The following is a 25,267-nucleotide window of genomic DNA, read 5'->3' as shown; positions in this document are numbered from 1 at the left end:
ATACTGTGAATGGAATTCATATCGTCTACACAGGAATGGAAGAGATCATGATCGAAAGATTCTTCCTAGACTGGGATGGAGAGATGCATTAAACAACAGTACTAGTGTGTGACCTCTGGATGATTTCAGCATTACGCCTATATAAATGGCCATTCTTTGCTATGCCTATTTAAATCATTATTTTAAGAACTAATGAATAAACTTACCCTCAAGATCCTAGTCAGTGTCCGATGTTTTCCTTTTTCCATTTTGTGAGGTTCCCCTTCCTTTAATGAATCTGCTTCAATATATGAAAGAGCCTTTAACAAGTTTGAAAACAGGGCTTGATTGGTTTTGCCATGTTTTCCAACCTGAAAGTGGGAGAACTGGAAAAATAAAACTAATTTTAAATCTTTTCAAATCATGTATAATTCATTGCAGAAGTGTAAAAAGCCTCCCTCAAATGATTCAAGAGATAACATAAGGCCTACTAGAGATTAGGTTACAGTGAGAAATCCCACAACTGTAGAGTGAGCTACTGTATTGCACAAATTGAGTTTGTCAACACTGTGCCAAAAGTTCTATGCTCTACCACTCTATTTTTTCCTGGCTTTGTAAGTACTGTACTTAAGGGCTTTTGGGGGAACACTCTTTTGTAAGCAAATTCCTAGAAATTATTATTGCTAGCTGCTGTTGACTGTTTCATTGCATATTTTGTGACAAATATGTTAATGTAATGATTTGTGCATAGTAACCATACGATAGGTTGATTAGTTGTTTTCACACTAAACCGAACATTAACAGTGGATGAAGATCCCACAAAGATTTACGGTACAATGACTACAGAGAGTATGCTGAAATGCTCACAGATAGTTGTGTTGACTAAATTAGTCAATCAAATCCGGGAATGTATTGAGTACTTTGAAACAAATGTCCATAATATGACTATGATGGCAATGTACAGTATTCAGGCCTGTCCTAAAATTCAATGAGTACTGCTGCATTATTCATAACACTTTACACTGAGCACTGCTTTATAAAACATACATGATTGGTTCAAACTTTGATCATATTAGTTCCTAATGCTGAAATGCTTCATTATTGAACAAGTCTATATCAAACTGGAAACCCATTATTTTGTAAGACCATACAAACATGAACATTTCAGCATTCTTTCTCAGGTTTGCCCAGTCTGAATTTTCTGAGATTAGTTATTGGTTGGTGTAAGGATGTATCACCTAAAGGCATCCATAGTTTTCTCCTTGGTGGGCAGAGGATAAACAACTGCCCATAGTAACAACCTAGTGACCTTTGACATGGGTCTATTACATCATCCTTGTTTAGACCATGGTGTGTCACATGGTCACAAAGGACACCATTGTTTTACTTTGATTTATTTTTGGAATCAACAAGTCCAGACCTGTTGGGGAGGAGAGATTGGGGGGGAAAAAAGGAAGGTGAGAGGGAAAGTGTGATTAACTTTAGGAGAGGGTGGATTGCAGCTAGGGAGGAGAGAAGCAGTATTTTCTTATACTCTTGTCAGATTATTATGTAGAGATTTCCAATAAATTAGATATGTAGCTTTTACTCTATTATTGGTGTTCACCTTCATTTCTTTTGTGTGCGAATTGAACATTCTCAACCCAATGTTCCAGGTGGGAGCATTATGACAGTTGGTCAACCTCAAAAGGGAGAATTGGCAGTCGGAAAGTACTGTAACTTCGATCTTTCGAACAATCTTGAAATGTTTGCCCACATTTATATATTCATCTTAAATATCATTTCTTAAAATGTGCATCAATTGGTATCACGATAGTCCTTTCATATATAACATTGGCCATCCTTAACGGGAATTTCAGATGCAGAGTTTATACTGTAAGTTTAGAATATAGTAACTTGAAAAGACCATCTGAGTTGTTGTGCAAAAGGGCAGTGTGTCGTGGTCAGTTCTCCTCAACTGTTCATCATGGCAGGTTCTTGCTCCTGGAAGCTCCGGGGTCTGTCCTCGTAATTCACTTATATTCAATCTTTTATTTCTAAATTTTGAATGTCATTCGCTCTAACACTGTAATATTATCTATACTCCATGGTGACGAAATAAGGTACTTTTGGAGGCAAGGATGCCTCAGGTTTTCACTGGTTAGGTCTCATACGAGAGACCAAAGGTTTCATCTTAGATAGCGACTGACTAGCGAGCCTATGTTAATGTATGCTTTGGTGAAGCGTCAACCAAATTACTGTTTCGAGTAGCGCCATGAATATTTCTTCTATTCAGCAAGCAAAGACGTTATCTGTTCTGCAAGCATGCAGTTAATTGAGTAAGATAATTTAATTATTAATTTTTTAAGTATTATCTGATTGTAATAGTAGTTATTTCCCCCAATGTTAGGCTATAGGTAATCACTTATTGTGTGGGCCTACAGTATGTTAGGATACACATGAGTTGTGAATATTCTATTCAAGTTATTGTTGATGAGTTACACTGTTGACTTGTAGAATAGTTTATTGTATCTCTATCAAATTATTTCTATGAGTTTTATCATATGATTGTAACTTCTCATTTTGGGAAAGGGTTGAGCAAGTTGTTGGGTATTGGTGTTTATTATAATTTTGTGCTAGGAAATGATATATGATTTTAGGTTTACTGAGTCAAGTAAAGAGATTTTTCAGGATGTTGAGAATAATGGAAAGTTTAATTGTTTGGGGTTTTTGCGGGGTTGCCACAGTTTATGAATGTACTTTGTCCCGGTTTCCAATCATGTCGAGAGCTAGAGGGACATGGCACACACATTGTAGTTTTTCTAGTCATGTGTTGAAGGACTAGTGGTATTTGAACACTGCCAGTATTATTGTGTATTTTCACCTAGGGTGGTGTGTGAGGTATCTTCATCATATTCATTTTATATTTTGTTTCTATTCAGAGCTAGCATGAGCACTGTGTACTGTGTGTTGCTTGGTTAATTATGGTAGTTTCTTATTTTTGCTCTTCACATTGTTGTGTATGTATGGGTTTGCCAATTGCATGGTTGAGAAGCATTCTTCCATGTCATTTGATGTCACCATTCCATGGTAGTTATCTTGGAGTCAACGGAAGACCCAAGTATTATTTAGTGAGGGCAGAGTTAGTTATTTTGGAAGTTTGTAGTGATGTTTTTGAAGTTATCCATATGTTTGTTTAAGTGTATTATTGAATTGTATTCTAAGATTTAAGTGTTAATTTTCAATTGAGAGACTACTGTGTTTCACTCAGAGACTACAGGTATTGGACAGGAAGTCGTGCACTGTTTATCCAGATTGAATATGTGGGTAGGATTATGATTTATTGATTGACTCACAGTATGTAAGATTGAATTGTGAGATGATTTGTGTCAGAGGCACTACAAGATTCTTTGAGTTTTAGGTTTTTCCCTGAGTTACGATGTGTAATGGTTCAAGTATATAATTTGGTTCAAACAGTGGTCACTGCTGTTTTCAGTAAGGTCTTACAGTGAGTCTGTATCTCTTATGTATTTGTTAACTTAGTACAGAATATTATTACAATAATAATTGTTGTTGATCTGTTTGATTGTTGTATTAGCGCTTGTGCTGTCTACGGGCTAGTACCATAGGGGGAATGCTTAAAAGCAAGTCATGAAGTTCGTCTAAGGTTTAGGTTTGGGAATGTAACATATTTAGTCAATGAGGAATTGCATTCAAAACAGTTATTTACTTTTGATATTTTTATGTATTCCTGTATTATCCTTCCATTGATAGTTTGATCAATCTATTGTGCTGAATTTATACATTGAAATGTTTTCACTTACTTACAATTTAACTGTTGTAATATTACTGTAAATTGTCTGAGAGAATTGCCTATTATGTGTAAGGTTGGAAATTTGCCGTGTATACAGTCTTGTATCACGATATTTGTTTGTAATATAGTTTCATTGTTCATTTAAATAAGGCCGTGGCTATTCTTACGACTAGTCGTAACAATTATTTATAAACTATTCTTACGACATCGGCGAATTCATGCGAATTCAAAGTAAATAAAGCAACTGCGCATGTAGTAGGGGTAACCCTAACCCTAACTCAAACCCTCAATCCAACCCTAACCCTGAATCTAACCCTAACCGGATATTATTGTTACTTCTGGTCGTAAAAATAGTACTCCTAGTCGTAAAAATAGCTACTGCGCATGCGCAAAAGGTCATTATTGTTACAACTAGTCGTAAGAATAGCCACTTTGTTTAAATAACTTTGTTTAGGCCTATTGTGTTTTGTCTGTTGTCTATGGAATGCCTGTCGTTGTCTCCCTGCAGGAACACTCCTGCAACCCTCGTCGATCACTTATGAATATGAGGTAGTGGTGAACCCTAACTTATGTAATATCCCCCTCTAATCAGCAGTTCGCTTCATTAACAAACCTAGACTAGGGCCCAACAATAGGGCCCAACAATAACATTAGACAAGTTAGAGCAAAGCAAAAGGGATGTCTTCTCCTGTAGTCCTGTATGTGTAATTTTTTTTCCTAGGAGGGTTAGGGGTAATTATCATATATAGGCGTATCCAAACCCTAGCGCGTGCGTGTTACCCATAGACACTCGTTACTCATCGCTCGTTGTAATACACATGTGTGGGCCGGGTGTACGTGGGCAGTATGTACGTTGTACAACGCAATAGATCTCCGCTGTACAGTTTTACAATGCAGTTTGCCTTTTTGGCCATGGATTACCAAGTGAGAATTGAAGAAAATAAGTGAAAGAAATACAAATTAAAGTGCGATCAAATCGTCACCCTCAATATCATCACATAATTATTTTTCATTTGTACAATTAAACAATGATGCAAAGCAGATAAAGTACCGAATGACTGATAGTTCATAAAAGCAGGCTTAAGTTTGTATGTAGGCCTACTATATTAGTACCATGTACATGTTACACTTTACCGTAACATTAAAGTTTACCGTGAAGCTAGAAATACATGTAATGTAGGCTAGCAGATTAACATTAACCAAATCATTAAATTAATGTCAGTCGCGCACAATGATGACGACAGATGAAATCCGTACATTGTGTCTAAAATCTGGGTGAGAGAATTACTTAAGTAAATGCAATTGTATCGAGTAACTTTACATCTAGGGCGAGATTCCAGCTGAAGATTGGCGCAAGGATTGTCAGTCGAACAGGTCTCCATTGTTGCACGAACGCATATACGTATATATGTGTGCAAAACGTGAATCGCGTCGCACACACTGTATGTACGACTACTACTACTAGCTATAAACTTTATACGAGTAACACGCAAGCGCGAGGGTTTGGATACGCCTTTATATGATAATTACCCCTAACCCTCCTAGGAAAAAAAATTACGCGTCCTGTATAGGCCTAGCCTAGGCTTAGCTCAGTTTGATGAATAGCTTATGTATGTTGTAGTCTACAGTTGTACCAAACGTTCTAGAGAAGCACTTTATTGCTCTTCCTAGGCCTAGCATACGTTACAAATAACTAGTACGAATCTTTACACAATTACTGGTAACCGAGTGGTACAGTTCTATTACTAGTAGTAGTATAGTAACCCAGTCCCTGGGCTAGGCCCCAAGCCTAACTAGTTTTTTTGGTTTACTAAAACTAGTATATAGTACTGCAATACTCTAGTGTTAGCTAGGAGTAGCATGGGAAATTTTGCTATATTTCTTAGTTGGTGGATCAAACTACGAAATAACATAGCCCAGTCTACTTCCATGGATTAAACTTACGACTCTAGGCTAGAAGGGAAATCTTATTCCAGCTCCCTGATATAACGAAGACAGGCAGCAAAACTATTTCGTGTTCATTAAATTTGGCGGCTCTGCAGTTATTAAGTATGGTATGGAACGCGTAAAGGGTCACATGGCCTTTACCAATCAGGAACAGAAGTTGCCGTTCGCTGACATGGTGACTAATCTGAGTGGCCATACTTTCAGCCGCACTTTCGTCATAAAACAGATCAATTATGCTATTTCTACCAATCGACTAGCCAGCTGCTCATACAGCCGCACATTCCAGCTAATGTTCTGCTGAATGTGCGGCCAAATGTGCGGCCAGCTTATGATTGTAACCGCACTTTCTGATACTATAACCTCCATCGACGGTTACATAAATATTTCGATGATAGCTCACCCCAAAGTATTCAAGAGGGCAATCCATGGAGTAGCAGATCTCATCTTCTCCATGGTGGAAGTAATTGTCTATTCATATCGTGTGGCTTAATGGCTTTTCTCCTACATAATGACAAGCAGAGAAAACAATTTCTAGTTTTTTCAGCCTTTGACATCTGACGCTAGACCTATGACGATCATCAAATACTCAGGCACAAGTATACATGATCAGGCGCCTATACTCACCAAGTATGAACTTGATCCGACTTACGGTTTATGAGGAGTTCACGACACAATTTTGTTTTATCAAACGGGAATGTGGTTATGTAATAGTTGAAGCCTACTTACATGGTAGGGTACGGGGAGTGGTCTACGGATCTTGAGTAATACTTGGCCATTATAATAAACTTTACTCTTAACGCTGCTTGTACTTGACTATGAAAATGCCATGACCATTAAGTCACATGTAGGAAGGGATAGCCATCCTCTCAATCCCACTTCCATACTTCAAAATGCAACATGGAGTTCGTGGTGTACGATTTCTCGGTTGTCCCGTGCCGGTCACGACCGCCCTCGGCCTAAACAGCCACGAAATCCCCTCTGTTGAAAGTAGATTGTCACGCTATTTACATCGAGAGGAGGGAGAATTGAGTGAGGTTACAAAGGACATTTTCGCTCTTGCCACACATCTTGCTCTTCCTCTTGCTCTTGCTGAACTTGGGAAGTCAGGAGGAAGTCGACGTGATGGAGATCCAGGTATCTCAAACTGGCTTACCGAGGTCTTCCACAGTCCATTAGATAAGTACACTATGTCATAGACCTGCTGCTTCTAATCAGGTAGGCCCTACGTCGTCCAAGTTGATCGCCGCAAATAGTTGCACGGAGTTGTTCACTTTGTTGACACTAGTAACTATTTTGTCTGGGTGATAATTATGGCAAGAGACTAATACCGAGGGGAAAAAACACTTGAGATGAATAATTGGCCTTTATTTTACACGGGCTTATACCATAACTTACGGAAAGACTTGCTGTGGCTGCTTCAGTGATCAGTCAATCAGTACGATGGTAGGCCTACATTCTCCCATACATCCACTCAAACCTGTCCCATACTACAGACCAAGCTAACAGTTGCCGCACATACAAAAAAAAACATATTTATAACACTACCATGCATGATGCTGCAGTTAAACAAGTGATTTATCAACGAGTGTATCACGAATTCGTTCGGATGACAGATGTTCACCGCAACACACACCTAACAAACAATAAAGGCAACTTGATACACCAAAGTTGGACTTTGATAAAGCCTCTACTGAGAATTTACTTAGGAAAGCACAGGTGAGTTGCAATGGATGGGCAGAATTCAAAGTGTAAATCCTTGTCGACTGACCAGATAAATACCACTACTTTGATCTTTCGTGAATTTTATTAGGAGTCTGTACATTAGCCTTCATTTTATTTGGGGGAGGTGATACATTAGCCTCCACTAATAAGGGGGAGGGGCGTTCAAGCCGCCACGATTTTTGTAGCCAGGATGTGGAATGATAGTATACTTGACACTGGGTTGACATTAATTGTCTGGATAGCAGTATGACGGTGGGAGCATTTAATCCTACTGTTTTGGAAATTATCCTAGGTCACCTACCATTGCCATAATAAATATACCTCATAACCTTTTGCCCAATAATTGAATGATAAACTCCAGGTAGACCTGAGCGCAAATGATTGTAACTACTTTTCATATTGAGTCGAAAAGTGGCTAATGCTTTGTGGTCTTTTTGCAGATAAAGTTTATTATGATAGTTAGGGCATCTTCGCTCAGGGATCAGTGAACCCTCAGGGATCTCATTGAAGCTCCTGATGTAGGCTGCAAGAATTTCGCGCCCAGCAAACACAAAAACGTTTTTTAAACGTTATTAAAACGTTTCGTCTTTTGTTTGATAACGTTATTTGTGGTGTAATAAATATGTCACGAAAACGTTTTCAGGCTATTATTTCAAAACATTTTTTCGTTAAAACATTAATATAACATTAATATCTCATAAAAACGTTATGCCAACGTTTTTATAACACCACATTTAACGTTATAAAAACATATTTTAGAGGCTCTTTTAAAAATGTTATGATAATGTTTTGTATTTGCTATAGTACTCATATAGTAATAGCTGAAATATTTGTTCACGTCTGAAGCCAAAAGTTGTCAGTTTAGGGGGATAACGTTATACACGCGATCGAAGGAACGAATTTTATCGAACACAATCTGAATTCAGTCTCAGTCTGACAAAACTTCCAGTGGCAACACAAGTTGATTTGTTCAATTTCAATTTCTTTATTCCAGTATAAATTACAAAATTTATAAATAGGACACATAATAATGATACATAAAAGACGTAAAAATGTACAATCATGAAAGCATGAACAAATAAGAAATAAGATGGAGGATTAGAAGTTTGAAAGATTTAATGGATTATAACAGAGATTCCAAGAACCCATTTTGAATATAAATGGCTGCTCTATAGATAAATGAGTTCTTAGAAAGCATAATTCTGAAAGTTGGCAAGATAGTAGGATTTCGTAGATTGTACTTGTTGGTTCTATTGCACAGAAAGATCAACTCGGAGTGAAGTGGGTGATCTTTAGAACTATGTATATTTTTAGCTAGTCTTATGAATTCATTTTTAGCAGCACGTGTTTACTTTACCAACCAGGCTTTCATAGTCGAGATTAAATATATTTGAGCAGTATTTCAAGAAATTTCTGATTCTTTTTTTTTGTCCTGTTCAAGTAGAAGGTGATACTAGACAGGAACTGCATACACAATGACTGGCAGAATTGATGAGTTGAAACCTTATCTCTTACATTAGAATGAAAATAAGGAGTAATGTATGCCAACGTTGATACAACATAATACACCTTAGACATCATCTTAGATATATGATTAGTTAAGGTTAACTTGGCGTCAATATCAACTCCTAAGTATAGTATGAGATACCCGCTCAACAATGGAGCCTTGAACATGAGTTTTCTGATCCCTGGTCTGAATGAGACCTTGATGTTTAATGTTAATGTTCTCAAAAATGATTTCTTTAGATTTCTTAGGATTAAGTGAGAGGTTCTTCTGCTCACACAAATTGACCATATTATCAATACATGATGTATAGTCATTTTGATTTTCAAGGTGTGTCCGCTTTGAAATGTTACGGGATATAGCTGTATCATCAGCGTACTTAATTACATTTCACCCCAGAGAAGAACGTGATATCAGTTCAAGCGGGGGTATGTTGTCAGATATCCAAAGATTTCCGTGAGACTTCAAGCATATCGATCTAATTCAGTTTGAATGTACTGACTGATCCTTTCAACTTCTCAAATTGAGTCTAATGTTGTCTCTTCTCGGCTCCATTACATTCTTTGGGAAGAGACAATGTTCGATCACAGTAGTTTTACCGTAAAAGTGAAAGTTTTATAATACAAAACTTATGTCCAAAATAATGATCGGTGACTGCAGAACCCCATGGCAACCATCACCATTTGTTTATGTGTAGTGATATTTTTGATGAAGAACTCAGCAACCAAAAAGCTAAGAACATTTATTAACCCGGAAATACCCCTATAACAGAAAAAGACTTTCTTTAAATATTTTAGGGAGATCTACATCACAATTATCATATCATAAAGCTAAAGATGATAATTGGATTGGCTTGTGTTTAAGCAAGTTTAATTGCGTATTATAGATCTGAAAGTCTATATTTATAGACGCATTTATAGTTTCAAGGGATATTCCTGTGGCTGTAAGCGATTGCTTAATAACATTATGAAACAATTCTCCATGAATATGTATATCAAAAACTACATATTTATATATCATTTTGTATGACGAAGAGATGAATATTTTAAATTTGGTAGTATTTTCTTTTTTCTTTTTTTTTGCATCTGGCAGAAGCAAAGTGAAAAATGCCATTATGGCAATTCAGCTGAAAACGTTTTGGTTTGCTTTAAAATAATTAACTCACTTATTCACACAGGAAATAATACTTGTACGAAAAGCTGCATATTAGTGATATTTTAAATACAGAGAAACTTGACAGATACGCAAGCATTCCAATTGGCGGCGGTTTCAAGGATAAATCAAATTCGAAGATTACAGTAAAATAGGAAAATAAAGCTTTGAGAATTTTTACCGTCATAGACCAGTTACAAGTGTTCTACGCCAGGGAAGTATCGAGGGTTTAGTCAGCTAATATAGGTTTAATTCAATCAACCATATCTTGATTTACTAGGAACAAAATAGCGAAATGGGGTTCAACTAACAGCGTGGAATAAGTTTCTTATCCATATAAGTGTGACATTGACTGACATCGGAATATCCTTTTAACGCATGCACACAAGATTACAGGTGTGCGTTTGGGAACGTCTTTAGTGTAAAATTTATTTTTCAGGCGACTTCTTCGTTCCCTATTCCGCTTGCCCCACCAATTACTGTGACATATACCTTGCATTCTGTGGAACCTATGCTACTGTTTAACCTATTCCCAATGGGAAGTGCAAAAAGCCCATTTCTAGTTACATATTTCTTGCTTCTCAGTGGCGTGCACAAGGGTGGCGAAGGCCACCCCCACCTCCGATCATCAATCTGGGGGACATTGTTCAGTCTGGGGATGTCTGCATTCAGCCGAGAAGAATTGGACCACTACGCCCCCCCCCCCCCCACACGCCTCTTTTTCAACCTCACAGAATATATTTATAAACAAACCTTGCGTTTAGGGCTATTCATATGACTTCTGATCATTTTGTTGGGGATTTTTCCCAGACCTTATCCATACATGAGAGTCGGTTTCAAGCCACCCCACCTCCGATTATCAATCGGGGGGACATTGTACAGTCTGGGGATGTTTGCATTCAGCCAAAAAGAATTGAACCCCTACGCCCCCCCCCTCCCACAGAATGAAAGGTCCATGTCGAATGAAGCGAAAGTCGGACTAGAACACAATGACAGTTTTTTATTACATTTGCAAAGCGAACATGCATCAGGTTAACTAGCAAGAACTGGACCATCCTTTAAGCGTAATATGTAGTTAAGTTTCATTGAATATTATTTTTTCCTCTTAGTTGTTTGATTCATAACGTAAGTTAATGCCCAGACAAGAAAGATTACTTTATAATTTTACTTCCTTCTGATATTTTGGTGTGCGCGTGCTCAATGTGCTTAACCAATTAAAAATCTGCATCAATGAGCATGTGCGCATACGACTCTATTAGAGGGAGCCAACTTAAGTGCACGATCAAACACTTGAGCTGGGGTACACATAAATCATAATATTTATGTTTCTTCTATTTACAGAATGGTTGGTACAAATACAGCGAACTCAAGTTAACTGAGTCTCTTCACATGCAGGCATATCCATTATTAGCTTAAATACAAGGTTACAAGGTGTAAATATCTGTCATTTGTTGGACTTAGTTCCTTGTCCTTTGTAGTAAAATAACCCAAATGTTTAGTAGGCATTTTGTACCACATGATGTGAGCTATTTTGTGTTACTTTGAAGAAGCGTATTATTTTAACATGTACAGCAGTCGATCAACCAGCCGAGCTTCCAAGGAGCGTAGAGATCTTATTAACAAAGAGATAGACGAATTAAGAGAACTGCTTCCTCTCACGAAGTCAACAAAGGGACACCTATCATACATTCAGGTCATGTCAGCCGCATGTGCATACATAAGGAAAGGAAACTACTTTAATAAAGGTAAGTCCTCTAAATATACTCCAAATTTCAAATGAATTTCATGGAACCGTGGTTCTAACCATCAAATATATTCCTTTATTACTGATAAATCAAATTTAACAAATATTGGGTTGCAGTTACTGATCGTATATTTGAATACGTTTTTCCACCTTTGGGTAGTGGTGGTACCGTTGTAGACCTTAGTGGCCGACCTTAGTCACATTTATAGTAGAAAACAGGAACACACCTTCAAAGGACGGAACTTTATTCATGTCAGTCTTTAATCGACGTATACTACTACTAAATGCAATTCGATATATAGGCATATGTAGCTTTTAGAAATTTAGGCAGTAATATGGCTTTATAGCAATTATTTTTCATTTGATTGTTTATGTACATTGGAGATGTTATGGCTTATATTAATGCATTGTGAATTTCTTTATAATGTCAATTAAGGAATTAAGGAGGGATGTTTTGAACTATATTATTTTCAGGTATGAAGTGAAATTGCTAGTTAATGATTCTGTGCCTCCAGAAAAATACATATGTTCAATGTGTTAAAAATAACAACATAACGACAATAACAACAAAGATCAGCAACAATGTTGTGTGCTTTGATAACTTTGAATGAAGCATTGCTCATTTCGTGGGTGATTTGTCGTTACAACGGATGGACACAATAACGTATGGAACTTTTTTCGTGAAGATTGGAATGTTAGGCTGTAGAAAAGTCCCATTATACTTTGATTTGCTGTGCATGTTTGTCATTATTTACTATGCAAAATTATTACTCATTTTCTGAAACTTTAAGATGTTGCCTTAAATTCTACCAAGAAGAAGCATATAATATGTTTACAAAAGAACATAAAAATAAGTTTTTACGGAAATTTCTGTAAATGTTAACTATATTCTTATACAGGATATCGACTTTATCATTTTCTGGATTTTGAGAGAATCCAAAATTGAAGAAAATTAGTTCACTATACAATTTGTGCGCATCGTGTTTGTTTTCGTGCAGTTTGTAAGATAATCGTGTACTCTGTCATTTAGTTTTTCAAAGAAAAAACTTGCAGAGGTAGAAAAACTTTTTTTCAGAAACAGAGATATTGGCACCGTTATGATATCAAAAATCAAAATATTAGAATGTACGCACTGCTCGCATCGCAAATTATGCTAAGCACAATTACATTTATGATTTGATTTATGTTCACATGTTTAAAGAAGTAGAATGATTTCAATAAAATAGTTAACGATTATAAGTCATGGAATCCCTTAACACTATTTACAAGGTTGTAGGTACATATGTTTGTGTTATACCGTTCACTTGTGTGAACAGGCAACAGGAAATGATCGGCTACAGTTGTTATGGCGGTCGAATCACCAAACGTATTTATCTGTAGAAAAAGTCCACAGCAAAGCCTTCACAAACAGCTTCCTCTCAAAAGTGACAGATGTCGATCTGTACTGCTACCACCCTTAGATTGAAGACTCCAAAACGTAACCGAAACATGTAAAACCGCAGGGTATACCTAAATATATATGTTGTGCCTAGAACTTCAGCGCATTGATCGATATATTCCACAATTGCATGAGCGTCGATTTGCTTCTCAATGTGTGTGTGTGTGTGTAGGGAGGGGTTCGGGCATGCAATCATGTGACGAAGGCGGATGCTATTAACAAAATGTGGGGCAGGGCAGAAAACCGTTGAGGTTGGGGATCTTCTCTCTACTTCCGATGGCCCGATTTGAAAGTTAAGCTTTTCGCTCCCGAAATTTGGACTATTGTCAAAAGTTCTACCTTATTTGTCTTGAAATCCCGACTTCTTATACTGAAATTATCAATCAAAATTTGGACTATTTCCCCTCAAAATGTCGACTATATTATTCCATTTTTCGTCATTATATACTTATGTTTGCTCTTTTTCTTGAAATTTCGATACAGAAAGCTAAAATTTTGAAAGTTTTGTATTTATTTCCAACATTTCGATTCTTTACCTCCAACGTTTGCTTCTCTTCGTCATAATTTCTCCCTTTATCGAAATTTCGATTTCTAATCTCAAAACTTCGGCTATTTTCTAAACTTGCAAAGAATTTATATCCACAATTTTTTTTTTTTAATTTTAGACCATGTCTAAATTTTGAATATAATCTCGAACATATATGATTTTATTTTTGTATAAAATTTCGACTATTCATCTCAAACTTTTCACCCTGTTTTATTTACAGTTTGGAAATTTTATCTTGAAATATTTGAGAAAAAATAATAATATTGAAATTGGCCCCATTTCTCTAAAAGCTGTCAAACGTTCGACGTTTCGTTGAAATTGTGACTTTGCATGTTGAAATGTTGGCTTTTCGATATCGAAATTTTGACTTTTCGATATCGAATTTCGATGTGTTTTATTGTATTTATAATGTTTGTGTTGAAATTATTTTGATATGTTTCATCTCCAAATTTTGCCTTTTTGTCTTGAAATATTGATTTTAACTTGAAGTCGAAAAATTAACGGATTATGAGAAATATGAAAGAAAAAATGGTGATTTGATTGTTAAACATTGTTTTAATTGTGCTCTTGGGGATGCAGGTTATTAATAGCAAATGTCAGAAGAACAGTTCATTGGTGACCCTCCATTAAGAATCTAACATACCAAATTGTGAGGACGCAATGCATTCGTGCCCTCCTCAAAATTGCAAAATTGTATTGTTTACTCTTTCTAATTCTTTGCATATATTTCCTTACACAGTCCTCTGTGAGTTTAATGATGTCCAATTCAGCCAAATATATATGAAAATTCCTGTGTAAGCTTACTTTTGATCAGTCAAGATACCAATAGTTAGAGAAGATATTACTTTCTCTTACCATGCCTCCTGTATAATAAAACACATTTTTAGGGTCATTATTTTGACTTTCTTTACAGTGAGTTACGAAGACCCTGTTTACGGTCAAACATCATTTGGATTTCATCAGGTTTGTTTAATTTCGTGAAACAGTAGTATGAATGAAGTGTTAACAATATTCTATAATGCAACGAAATAGATGACTATATAGCTGAACCATCTTCATGAATTAACTATCATGATCCTATTAACAAATGCTGGCTGCTCAGTTTCTTCGTTGCCCATCCTTCTTGATCTTCATCTAAATGTAAACAACCTGCGTAAAGCAATCAGTTTATAATATAAAATATTCTCTGGTGAAACTGCAAATAAGACATCGAAATAGCACCAAACGAGAAAATGAGGCTCATAAAAATATTACTTTAATTTATGTATTTTAATTTAGTTTAGCAATGAATTAATTGTCTGCACGTTTAGTTGTTTTCAATGTTAATGGCAAAACCCCGACGTCCTAATAAACATCGTCTATATTACTCTTTGTACTTTTTATGTGTAAAGACAACATTCAAAAGCTCAGAAGGGGCATCACTATGGAGGGGTGGGGTTGTAGCACGCCCTATTTTTTCCGGTAGGGCCAAAGCAAAGTTCTGCGGGAAATATTGGTAATTTGCCAGGAAAATCATGATGTTAATTGAGGGAAATAGTTGTCGGGAACTCGTAAAATCTCATCTGAGCGATGATCCACCCTTGGGTGTGTCGGAGAGGATATTGCTACTATCAGTGATGTGTTATATAAATAACACATCCCTGCTACTATACGAGTATATGTGCACTGATGCACGATTAAGGAAATTGTTACAATTTTTCTATCTATTATGTTGGGCCTAAACACGCTATATCATTTCTGCGATATGATATCATCATGAGGTCATCACCGGCATTTTACATGCAATAAAGCTTCGGCGGCAGATTATCGTCTACTCGATCACACTGGTCGTCGTATACCCATGAAGGAGACAGTGTGCTATGTTTTATGTCAAACTGCTGATGTTTTATGTTAGAATAACAACATTTCACATATATGACGGCACAAAAAGCTGCGGTTGTTGTTGAAAATGATTAGCCTAACTTTAGTAATTTATTATTGTACTTGTTTTATTATATATATTTAGTGTTATATGTGGGTCAATAAGAGTCGTCTTTATCACAGGTAATTCCAGGATTCCTCATTATGGTTTCATCGGCAGAAAAGCTTCTTTATGTCTCAGAAAACATTACAGATTATCTGGGTCATTCAATGGTATGTTTATCTTTTGTCATGATCCAAGACCACGAACATAACGTTAACATGGACTGAACAATATGAGAAGTGTGCAATAGCATCCTAACATCAATATATGATAAACCCATCTGTTCTTCTGACTAAATTTCCCAGCGACGATACAAGAAGACGTTTGGACCAATGACTTTGTCCTCACAATGCCTCTTGTAGATATGTTTTGTACATTAGTTCAGGGAGCTGAGGATCAGCTCTCTGATTATAATTTATATGTAGGTTATTTCATTGAGAATGATATTGACAAATCCAAAGAATAGGCGTGGTCAGCAAAAATTATTGAATCATATGAAAAGAGGTACACAATATGAAAAAAAATGACCTTACCTACCAAGATCGAACTTTCTAACAGGACGATGATAGGGTAAAAAAAAAACCTTCGTAACTATGTATTTTGAGGCGTAACTTTTAAAGGGTGTATGTCTATGGCCTTATCAAGTGGCTTAGCCACAGATGGGGTCAAGAAGGGGCAGGGTGTCGAAGATCCATCCCCACAGAAATTTTCGGGGACGAAACGGGGAAGGAAAACTTGACATAGAAAAGAAAATAGTTGTGATACATTTGATACTGTGATACAAAGATATGAGATATCTTCGAATTCATAACAGAGGATTGATCTACAGGCCTTATGACGTCAGGAAAAGTCTAATGTCTTGTTGTATAGTTACTCATAACTGTAATACAATGCATTTTGCAAAGTGATCTCCGTTACATATCTTATAAACACCATATATCAACGTATAGGTAGAACTTATATCTAAAGGAGCTTTCCTGAAGGACCTGGTGGATGAAGAAGATCTCCACTTTGTATGGAACCAGCTGCAAATTCCTGCTAACTATGACGGTTTCTATAAATGTGAGTACTATGCATTAGGGATATGAAATTATATCTAACGATCAGGTCCCAGCTGGTTTGCTTTTCGACTTAACTCAACTTATGTGACTAAACCTACAACAATCCACAGTCTTCCTAAACATTAAAATAATTGACGACCTCACTGAATTGTTTATTTGCTTTCCCTTGCACTTGAAGAAAGTGCAAATGGTGTCACAAATTTATGGTTAACCGGTTAAATATAAAAACAATTTTAATTGGTAGGTGGTAAGTGACCCCCCCTCCCCTACGGACGTCCATGGTCTTTTGGTGTGCAGTATAGGTAAATATTTAAAGTTGGAACGTATATTGGGAGAAGAGAATGGAGCTTTGTATCGTAATGAGAGGAGATAGTAACACCTATAACCTAACTACGTCGACTGGTACAAATATACAGGCAATGAAGAGAGACAATGACACATAATCAAGTACAAGAGTTGATACCAATATGTTAAAGATCAAAGCAGTTTAGAAAACAAAGGACGTTTTTACAAATTTAACTATACTTTTCTCTGTTCTTGCTTAAATTAATCAACCATCTGGCAGTCTGACAAACGACCGAAATTACAAGGGGATACTAATTCTTTCCATCTATAAAATAATTAAGATGTCAGAGAATTCGTGACTGAACTATTAAGGCTTTTATATGCGACATCACGTGCCTCGTAATAAAACAGTACCAGCAGCAGGTACTTGTTTAAATTTCGTGTTTATCTCACTTGACTCATGGCTGCAAATCAAACTCGACTGCATCAAAGTGAAGAAAGAAAAAGCAAAATGTGCTGTTGGAAAATGTCTTCATGGAATTATTTTCAGCGATTAAATAGTCTTATATGATGATTACTCAACAAACAGGGAATTTTTGGAGAAGTTTGTCCTTTGAATTATTTGAAATGTCGTTTCTTTTCTTGACCTAGACTTTTTCTCAATCTAAAACTTTCAAATTGTTAGCCATCGCAATCTTAGGTCTCAATTGACAGCTGTTGCCGTAATATTCTGTCAATTAAGTGGCTGGTTCATGCATTATTCTTTTAACATGCAGGATTGCCTATTGACTTCTACCATTCAAGAGGTACTTTTGGGGGGATGAGGATGGGCCAAATGATTGTCTTAATGTTTCTTTCTGAACGAGTAGAAACACTGACCTGGGTGAACCCGGTGTAAGGTGGATATACGTACAACTAATACAACATTGCAGTTGAAATGGATTTGGAATATTTATCAACCGTAGCCTGCGTATTAATGTTTTCTAGGGTAGCCATAACAAGCCGCCTCAAAGCAAATGTAAATTATTTTTCTTAATCGACGGATAGGCTTGTCTTTATGATCATATGTAAGTAAACACAGTAAGTAAGAACATTAAGAAATCAAAATCATATGAGTCGCCCTCATTCATGAGTAATTGTCTTTTTCTTATCAGCCAATGAGCGTCGATTTGTGTGTCGTATGCTCAAATCACAATGCTTCAAGCGACGATTACTCGATTGCGTGGCCGAACACTCAGAAAATCGAAGCACGGTAAGGAACAAGAGCCCGGAAGCGATTTTTTTTCCACAAACAGGTTTGCAATTGTGTGTAAATATTCGCTCATGATTGGTCGGAAAAGTTACGTCATCACCATGGAAACTTGACGTCGAGGTTACTAAAATGTCTGAATTCATTCGTTGCAACAAAGACATACCCGTTCAAATTACCCGAAGCTTTTTGTATCTTTGGAATTGGTTTACATATTTAGCACACTAGTTTGTTATGATTGTATGATCTACTATCGATGTTTTTTGAAATTTTCTGTGAAGGCGTTAATCGATAACATCGCACAGTGAAAGTTTCGTACAGGGTGCATCAAACATTTTTGATGGCCCATATGTATTATAACTGTGTACACAGTGCAGTGTTGATGGCACGTTTATGCTTCCGTACATATGCTTATATTCATTCATTCAGAATTGGTGAACTCGCGTCGTGAAATAGATATAAGCAAACCCATTCCCACGAAACGGATTCCGATTTCGATAGAACGGCTCACCAAATTAGATAACGTTTACACGAACCAAATGGAATGTAGCGTATGTATAAGTAAGGTCAACATGTGATCCAAGCATTAAAAGTAAAGTTAGGGCGTTTGAAAGGAAACCTGGTAACAGTGTCTTATTTAGCCTAGTTTATGTCTTCGAACTTCCAAGCGATGGTCATTATTGGTGCTGACGTAACGAGCAATCTGGTTGGCTGAAAAATCTGTAATTGCAAACCTGTTTGGGCTAAAAGTAAAAAATAAGAAAATAATTCCTGCCTTACTTTTTAATGTAGACTTGTGGTCGGATGATCCCCCTCCAAATGATCAAACTTAAAATACTTGAAATCTCCACACCACTCTCATGTTAAATGTTCATTAACTTTCGGTTAAGTTTTACCATTCTTTGTCCAACATGATATAAGGTGCATGGGAAACATTATTAGTATTTTATATTTAGGTGAACGGCAGACTGCATGAGTTCGTTGCATCTTACATCGGTTTTACCCCGAAAATTGTTTACATTGACTCTTAAAAGCTTACAATGAAGTAATACAATTTGGTCTAGGGTACAGTTCTAAGGTCCAATTGATGTTCAAAGCATAAGGTGAATACCAAATATAGTCAAATGCATCATTAAATATTGGAGAATTTGGAATTCATTAGCAACGTACTTATTTTTTGTCCTACTCTTAATCTGTCATGTGACTAAAGCATCTGGCGTTATTTTTAACAATAGATTAGAATATGCTTCTTGTGTAACAAATGAGCTGTGTAACGTTTGATCTATTACAGATTGATTTTTTTTAATGAAAGCAGAAAATGGTTATAGGTCTACCGACGTATTGAAATTTCTTGAGTAGGCTATACTCCTCTCCCCCCCCCCCCCACCCTGCATGATGTAGATTATAATATGGGGGGAGATAATGAGATGTGTAAAATTTGATCTGTAAAAGCTTGATCATTATGTTTATAGATCTACTGAAGTAATGAAATTTCTTGAAAATAAACTTTGTCAGTTGCAAAAGATCTCATCATTTGGCATTTAAGCACCATTAATAATGCCAACAGATAATCAAAGTCTTCCCCTCCCCAGACCGGCAGTTCATAACTTCAACAAATTGCCATCCTCCAAAAAGCTTGTACGGGCATGTACTTGACGATTTAAACGCATCTAACATACATTCAACGGTAACGAAATTAATGGTCTCCCAACGAACAGAGAGTGCAGGTAGTCCGGGATGGGTAAAGAGAGATGGGGGGGGGGGGGGGTGTAAATCAATGCAGTTTTAGCCACCCTTATGCTTTCTGCAACGTGATCCTCATAAGACTCATCATTTGAATTATTGCCCTCCATCGTACATTTGATCCGTAGAAATCTTCAAAAGGACAATAAAAGGGCATACACCTATTCAACAATGTGAACGACAATTAATTTACTTACAGCCAATATACGTCAAGGGTAAAGTTTACCATCTGTCGCCAGAAGATTCACAGACAACGGTCCTTTTGGCTCTTTGTTACCCCTTACTGGAACCATCAATTCCCAAGAACATTGATAAACAAGACACCATTTGGTTTACAACAATTCATGACCTGAATCTACGGATAAAGGCCGCCTCTGAAAGGTTAGTGAATTTCTTTCTCAATGTCATATGATTACCCTATGTTCATTACCAGAGAGGTTATTCAATGTATATCATCTTGATGATGTTATGTCATGCATATTACCCGGCCTCGTGTTTGGCATTGATGTAAAACTGTTTCCTGAGCTCTATAATGTGATGTTTATTTTGCCGACAGAGATGCTTTTGATTCTTCGTTTATGATGTTAAAATCTGCATCCTCAGTTGAATTCAATTTACCAGTAATGACGTCATCTGTCATATTTTGCAGTATAAAGTTCTTCATCGGTTTCACACAGAGTCAACTCCTCCATCGTTCCTGGTATCAATTTGTTCATCACAATGATTTACAAGAGGCTGTGAGTTTGCATTGCAGAGGTTGGTGCTCATGTTAAATTAACTAGGGCGATGATTTCGCCATGTATTAGTCACAGCCGGAGCAAGGAATGTCTCTTGCCTGTAATAAGGACCTATATATTACCCGTCAGTTCTGTTTTCCGTTGATTTTCTCAATATGTCTATCTGCGTCACTCTTCTGTTGATATGTTTAAGTCGTTGTATCATGTAATTATAACGAATCTCACAGTACGCATTACGTGGAAACTCCCATTATTTTATGAACATGGCTTTCATGAAACTTCTGTAAACCTAACTGGAGATCGGTTAAGATTAATTCAAAACAAAAAGGAAAATAAAATAGACGTAATACAGGATAGCATCATAACACTTAACAAACATTATTGCATGTTCTTCCTCTGTATAGTGCGATCTGGAGGTGGTCAATGTACCGCTGTACTGCGCATGCTTACTAGAGATGGATGTGTCATAAATGTGAAAACCAATGCAGATCTAATCCATCAAGATGACGTTGATCCATATTCTCCGGTCATTCATTTCAGTAATCGTGTCCTAAGGTAAGATTCTTCTTAAATTATGACTATGAATTGTATGCTTCCCAGGTTAGAATGAACTTTATTTATTAACACTATATATAAGCTATACAAGGACAAAACACGTCTGCGCTTGACATCTGTTAATGGCTACAGAGCATACCCCACCCACCCCGCCCAAGTTAGCAAAAATTCTCTAAAGAGTATGCAGACATTGAATGTTGTATTCACACAACCATTAGATTTCCCGTAATTATCAAGTGAATGAATCCCTTACATGTAGCACAAGTTGGCAGAGTGTCTTTTTTTTCATCATTTATTCACGTGATTTGCATTTATAGTACAGTACGGTGGTAATGACATCATGTCATATCTTAATATAATTATATCGTAATATAATAAAAGCATAACATTGTAAACAATAATCAATTATAATCGATTAATGGTATGACAATAACATTAGGCATACTAGGGATTAATTTAATGACCGAAGCCAACAAAGGACAGTGTATAATTTTAATTATCAGCCATTGGCATAGAGTATGATAAACATGTTCTGAGTTCCCTATATCTTAGTCGTTTATTTCGTGAGCTGTTCCTTTTTAACGCAATGTAATTTTCAACCCTCATAATGAATTTCATTCTAACTAAAAAAATCGTTACAATCGGGGTTGCTATTAGTTAATTTACAGCTAAAAATATGATATTTACAATGAATTATGAAAAGTTTATTGGATCATAAACATGAGTAATTTTACCCAAAAAATAGTCTAGTTTTGTAAAGAGAAATTGTCTACCAAACAACAGTTGTTCAGTATCTAACAGGAAACTAGAGATGATATTACAATTCCAAAAGAGAAGATCAAGCGTTTCCTCTTCAATGTGACAGAAAGTACAAAGAGATGTGTCTGATTTCTTCATAAGAAACAGAAGTCTGTTTGTACCTAATATGCGATGTAAAAACCTAAATTGGAAGTACTGCAACTTAGCATCGGAAACTGTTATAAAAGGACACCTAAAAATAATCTTCTAATCCCTCATCGGTCAAGTTAAAAGTTAAGTTCCATTTTTCACAAACCCTTGGATAAGTGGAAATATGCTTCAATAACATTGGGTACACAAGCTGACATATATTTGACTTATTATTTACAAGAGAGCTAGGATCATTTGAATCAGCATTTGTACGCAAACTGGATTTCCAGTTTGCTGAATTGCAGCAATAAGGCCATTTAATGTAGTGAAAGGGTATGCAGCAAGATTAAACTTTTCAAGAAAAGTTTCATAGGTGGGGCACCCTCCGGAGTAAAAAGGTCGAAGGGTAACATGAACCGTACCCGCATTGTAAATCTTAGAATCATATATCGTTGAGTTAGAAATTCTTACGTAAGAATTATTCCAGAGTGTCTTTCTACTGTTCGCGAGGATTTCAAATCCCTATGATATATGGCCCGTGGAACGGAATCGGAGAAATATTTTGATCCACCATATGTCAGAAATGAAATTACCGATATGATCGAAGGCGAAGTATAAACTTAGAGGATGTTTTATGTAAGAGCTTGTGAAATGTTATTATTGTTATAAGAATGTGTGGGAAGGGCAGTATTTCGACACACAGCGTCGAACTTACCACATGAGCAGTCGAAATTTCGAAGAACAAAGTAGAAATCAATTTCGATATAAAATAAATTGATGTATTGAGAGAATAGAACAGGCGAACATTGAGATAAAAAAAACGTTGGAAACTTCGAGAAAGAGGTAGATTTTGCAGATATAATATTTGAAATGTTTGAGTTGAAAGTATCATTGTCCACTGGGCCACCGGGAGCATTATACAGAATTATAATATATTTCATTATTGAACAATCCCAAACCCAGCTGGTTTCCGTGGATTGGATGCAAAATTTCACTATGGCTAGTGTGATCAATTTCGTGCCCACGGCCCTTCCTTACATATCGAATGTATTAACTAAACACTGGTGTTATCATCCAAAAACGAGCAATATGTTCACATGACTAATATCTGTGTAAGCAGTTGCAAAGTTATTTCTGTTTTGTTTCTGTTAAAGTAACGAAGAAGCAGACTATTACCGAGTTTATGGTAACGTGCAGTGAAGTAGTGATGTACAGAACAAGAACGATCCTTACACGAATATAAGGCAGACTGTTTGCATTGTTGAACCATGACAAAAGTCATCGAGCTGGACTTGAATTGTTGGAGACCGAGCAACTATTTGCACCCTTTTATCTATTGCCACAAATCGCTTCTCGGCCTTTTGGCTAAGATCATGTGTAGTATATGTTCCCTTTCGAGGGAAATCGTGATACACACCTGACGATGATCACACAGACACAGAAGGCTCGATGCAAGGGGACTGGGGTTGAGAGCGGATCCGTCGTTCGGTTGTTTGGTTTTTCGTTCCCCAGGTTCTTTCCTGGGTGACTTTTCTTAAAAAGTATCTCTTGCCACAAATGAAATGATACGTGTCAAGTAAGTAGAAGTGTATGGCGGGACGCAACGTCAACTCATGGAAGGAGAGGCAGAAAGATTTCTTCTTTGTGTCATGTGTTTCCGCCTACCTTAAAAGGGACCTTTCCAATGAGATCGAGCCATAATATACCTGCAAACGACAATGTTCTTTACGTATGTCACCATGTCCTATATCAATTGAGATGTAACAAGGTGTAACTGTCGGATAGCAAGGGGTAACGGAGGGATAACATATTTAGAGAGAAAATACCAAGCAACAGCTGATTGATCAGTCATGACTTGTCAATATCATGTTCGGTGGTTTGCTAGTTTTAGGCGTCTTTGTAAGTAACTAGTTATACTTGTCCAGATTTGCGAATATAGCCACAGACTGACAAACTGACGCGATCTACGAACACAGAATTAGCAACTCATTTATCATGAACTCAGTGCGGTCTCGTAAAAGTGGCAAACGGTGGCTTGTAAAAGTGCACTATGAAGAGAAAGAAAACGAACACACAAGCAGATTTCTGGTGAACAAGTTCATACGCACATGCATAGTATGACGAATTACTGTAGTTTCCGTTTGAGTGAGTTAGTCCCCACAGTGGTAGAGAGGGACCCAGATCGCACCCGGGTAATCCCAATATTTTATGTACCCAGATCCCATATTAGATGTAGCCACCATGATCGCACCCGGGCAATCCCACTTTGTAACGTACCCAGATTCCCTATAACTAAGATGTACCTTAAGCAGGCTTATTTTAAATCATATTCTTAAAAGTTTTCAGCAATGAAAGAGGGAAGAAGCTCGTAATTCGAGAGGTAAATTAGTATAGGCCCACAGTTTTTGATACATTAAAAGAATGTTATATTTGAATATCCGAATCTCTTAAGACTTGTTCAAGATACTATAATATAGCTTTACCGTATATGAAGTATATGTCGTGCTACTTCACCCCCTCCCCCCTCCCAGGGAACCGCACGTACACGTTTTCGGGGGCCGCCGTCTCCCGCTTTTCGGGAGCCGTTTCGGGAGCATTCGTTTTCATTATTTCTTTGGGAGCGTTTTTAATCGCACACCTTTATTTTATTGTTTCCCCCCCCCCCCCCCAAAAAAAAAATATTGAAATTTTCTTATTATTTTGTTTTTATTTATTTTTATATATTTGATTATTATTATTATTTATTTATTTTTATACATGTTTTGATTTTCCAAGACAGTATGCTAGTCTCACAATACTTGTTACACAAACTGCAAAGGATCCTAACGCTCCGGTTTTTAAGAGAATAATAGTACCAAACCAGCAATAGTTGTAAGACCTGCCAATGCACTTCTCCAGAATGTGCTTTCTTACGTGAACTGTCCAAAAGAACTTGTTGTCATTGTTTATTTTAAGTAATG

General features: G+C 36.7%; 2 protein-coding genes and 1 pseudogene across 9 annotated transcripts in view; 2 read left to right on the top strand and 1 right to left on the bottom strand.

Annotated features, from left to right (window-relative positions):
• Positions 1-7,255, bottom strand: part of LOC139970536 (uncharacterized) — a 30,313-nt gene extending 23,058 nt beyond the window's left edge. Inside the window, exons 1-3 of one of the 6 annotated variants that reach the window (XR_011794164.1) lie at positions 7,115-7,255; positions 6,120-6,220; positions 207-365 (exon numbers count right to left, since the gene is read on the bottom strand). Coding sequence is in view for 5 of the 6 variants with exons in the window: in XM_071976317.1 (XP_071832418.1) it covers positions 207-365; positions 6,120-6,146 (186 nt within the window). In the remaining variant the exon portion in view is untranslated. Of the gene's footprint in view, positions 1-206; positions 366-5,716; positions 5,875-6,119; positions 6,221-7,114 lie in introns of those variants that run through there. The other 5 variants (XM_071976317.1, XM_071976318.1, XM_071976320.1 and 2 more) reach the window with 5 other exon arrangements.
• Positions 7,256-11,499: 4,244 nt separating this feature from the next.
• LOC139970543 (neuronal PAS domain-containing protein 4-like) lies at positions 11,500-24,962 on the top strand. Of its 3 annotated transcripts, XM_071976329.1 has the most exons (9): positions 11,500-11,842; positions 14,740-14,789; positions 15,870-15,959; positions 16,740-16,851; positions 18,290-18,387; positions 20,327-20,508; positions 20,777-20,883; positions 21,269-21,419; positions 23,462-24,962. In XM_071976329.1, exons 1-9 carry the CDS (start codon positions 11,662-11,664, stop codon positions 23,505-23,507), a joined length of 1,017 nt encoding a protein of 338 aa, XP_071832430.1. In that variant the 5' UTR covers positions 11,500-11,661; the 3' UTR covers positions 23,508-24,962. The 3 variants fall into 3 exon arrangements, with proteins under 3 accessions (XP_071832430.1, XP_071832431.1, XP_071832432.1); XM_071976330.1 differs by lacking the exon at positions 15,870-15,959; XM_071976331.1 differs by lacking the exon at positions 23,462-24,962 and having other exon boundaries at positions 20,805-20,883; positions 21,269-21,404.
• On the top strand, positions 23,653-23,729 carry LOC139972699 (U2 spliceosomal RNA; annotated as a pseudogene).
• Positions 24,963-25,267: the final 305 nt, after the last annotated feature.

The sequence above is a fragment of the Apostichopus japonicus genome, chromosome 8 (assembly GCF_037975245.1).
Source record: "Apostichopus japonicus isolate 1M-3 chromosome 8, ASM3797524v1, whole genome shotgun sequence".
NCBI classification, from domain to species: Eukaryota; Metazoa; Echinodermata; class Holothuroidea; order Aspidochirotida; family Stichopodidae; genus Apostichopus; species Apostichopus japonicus.
Note: the sequence above shows the minus strand (reverse complement) of the source record. Positions and strands in the feature narration are given on the sequence as shown.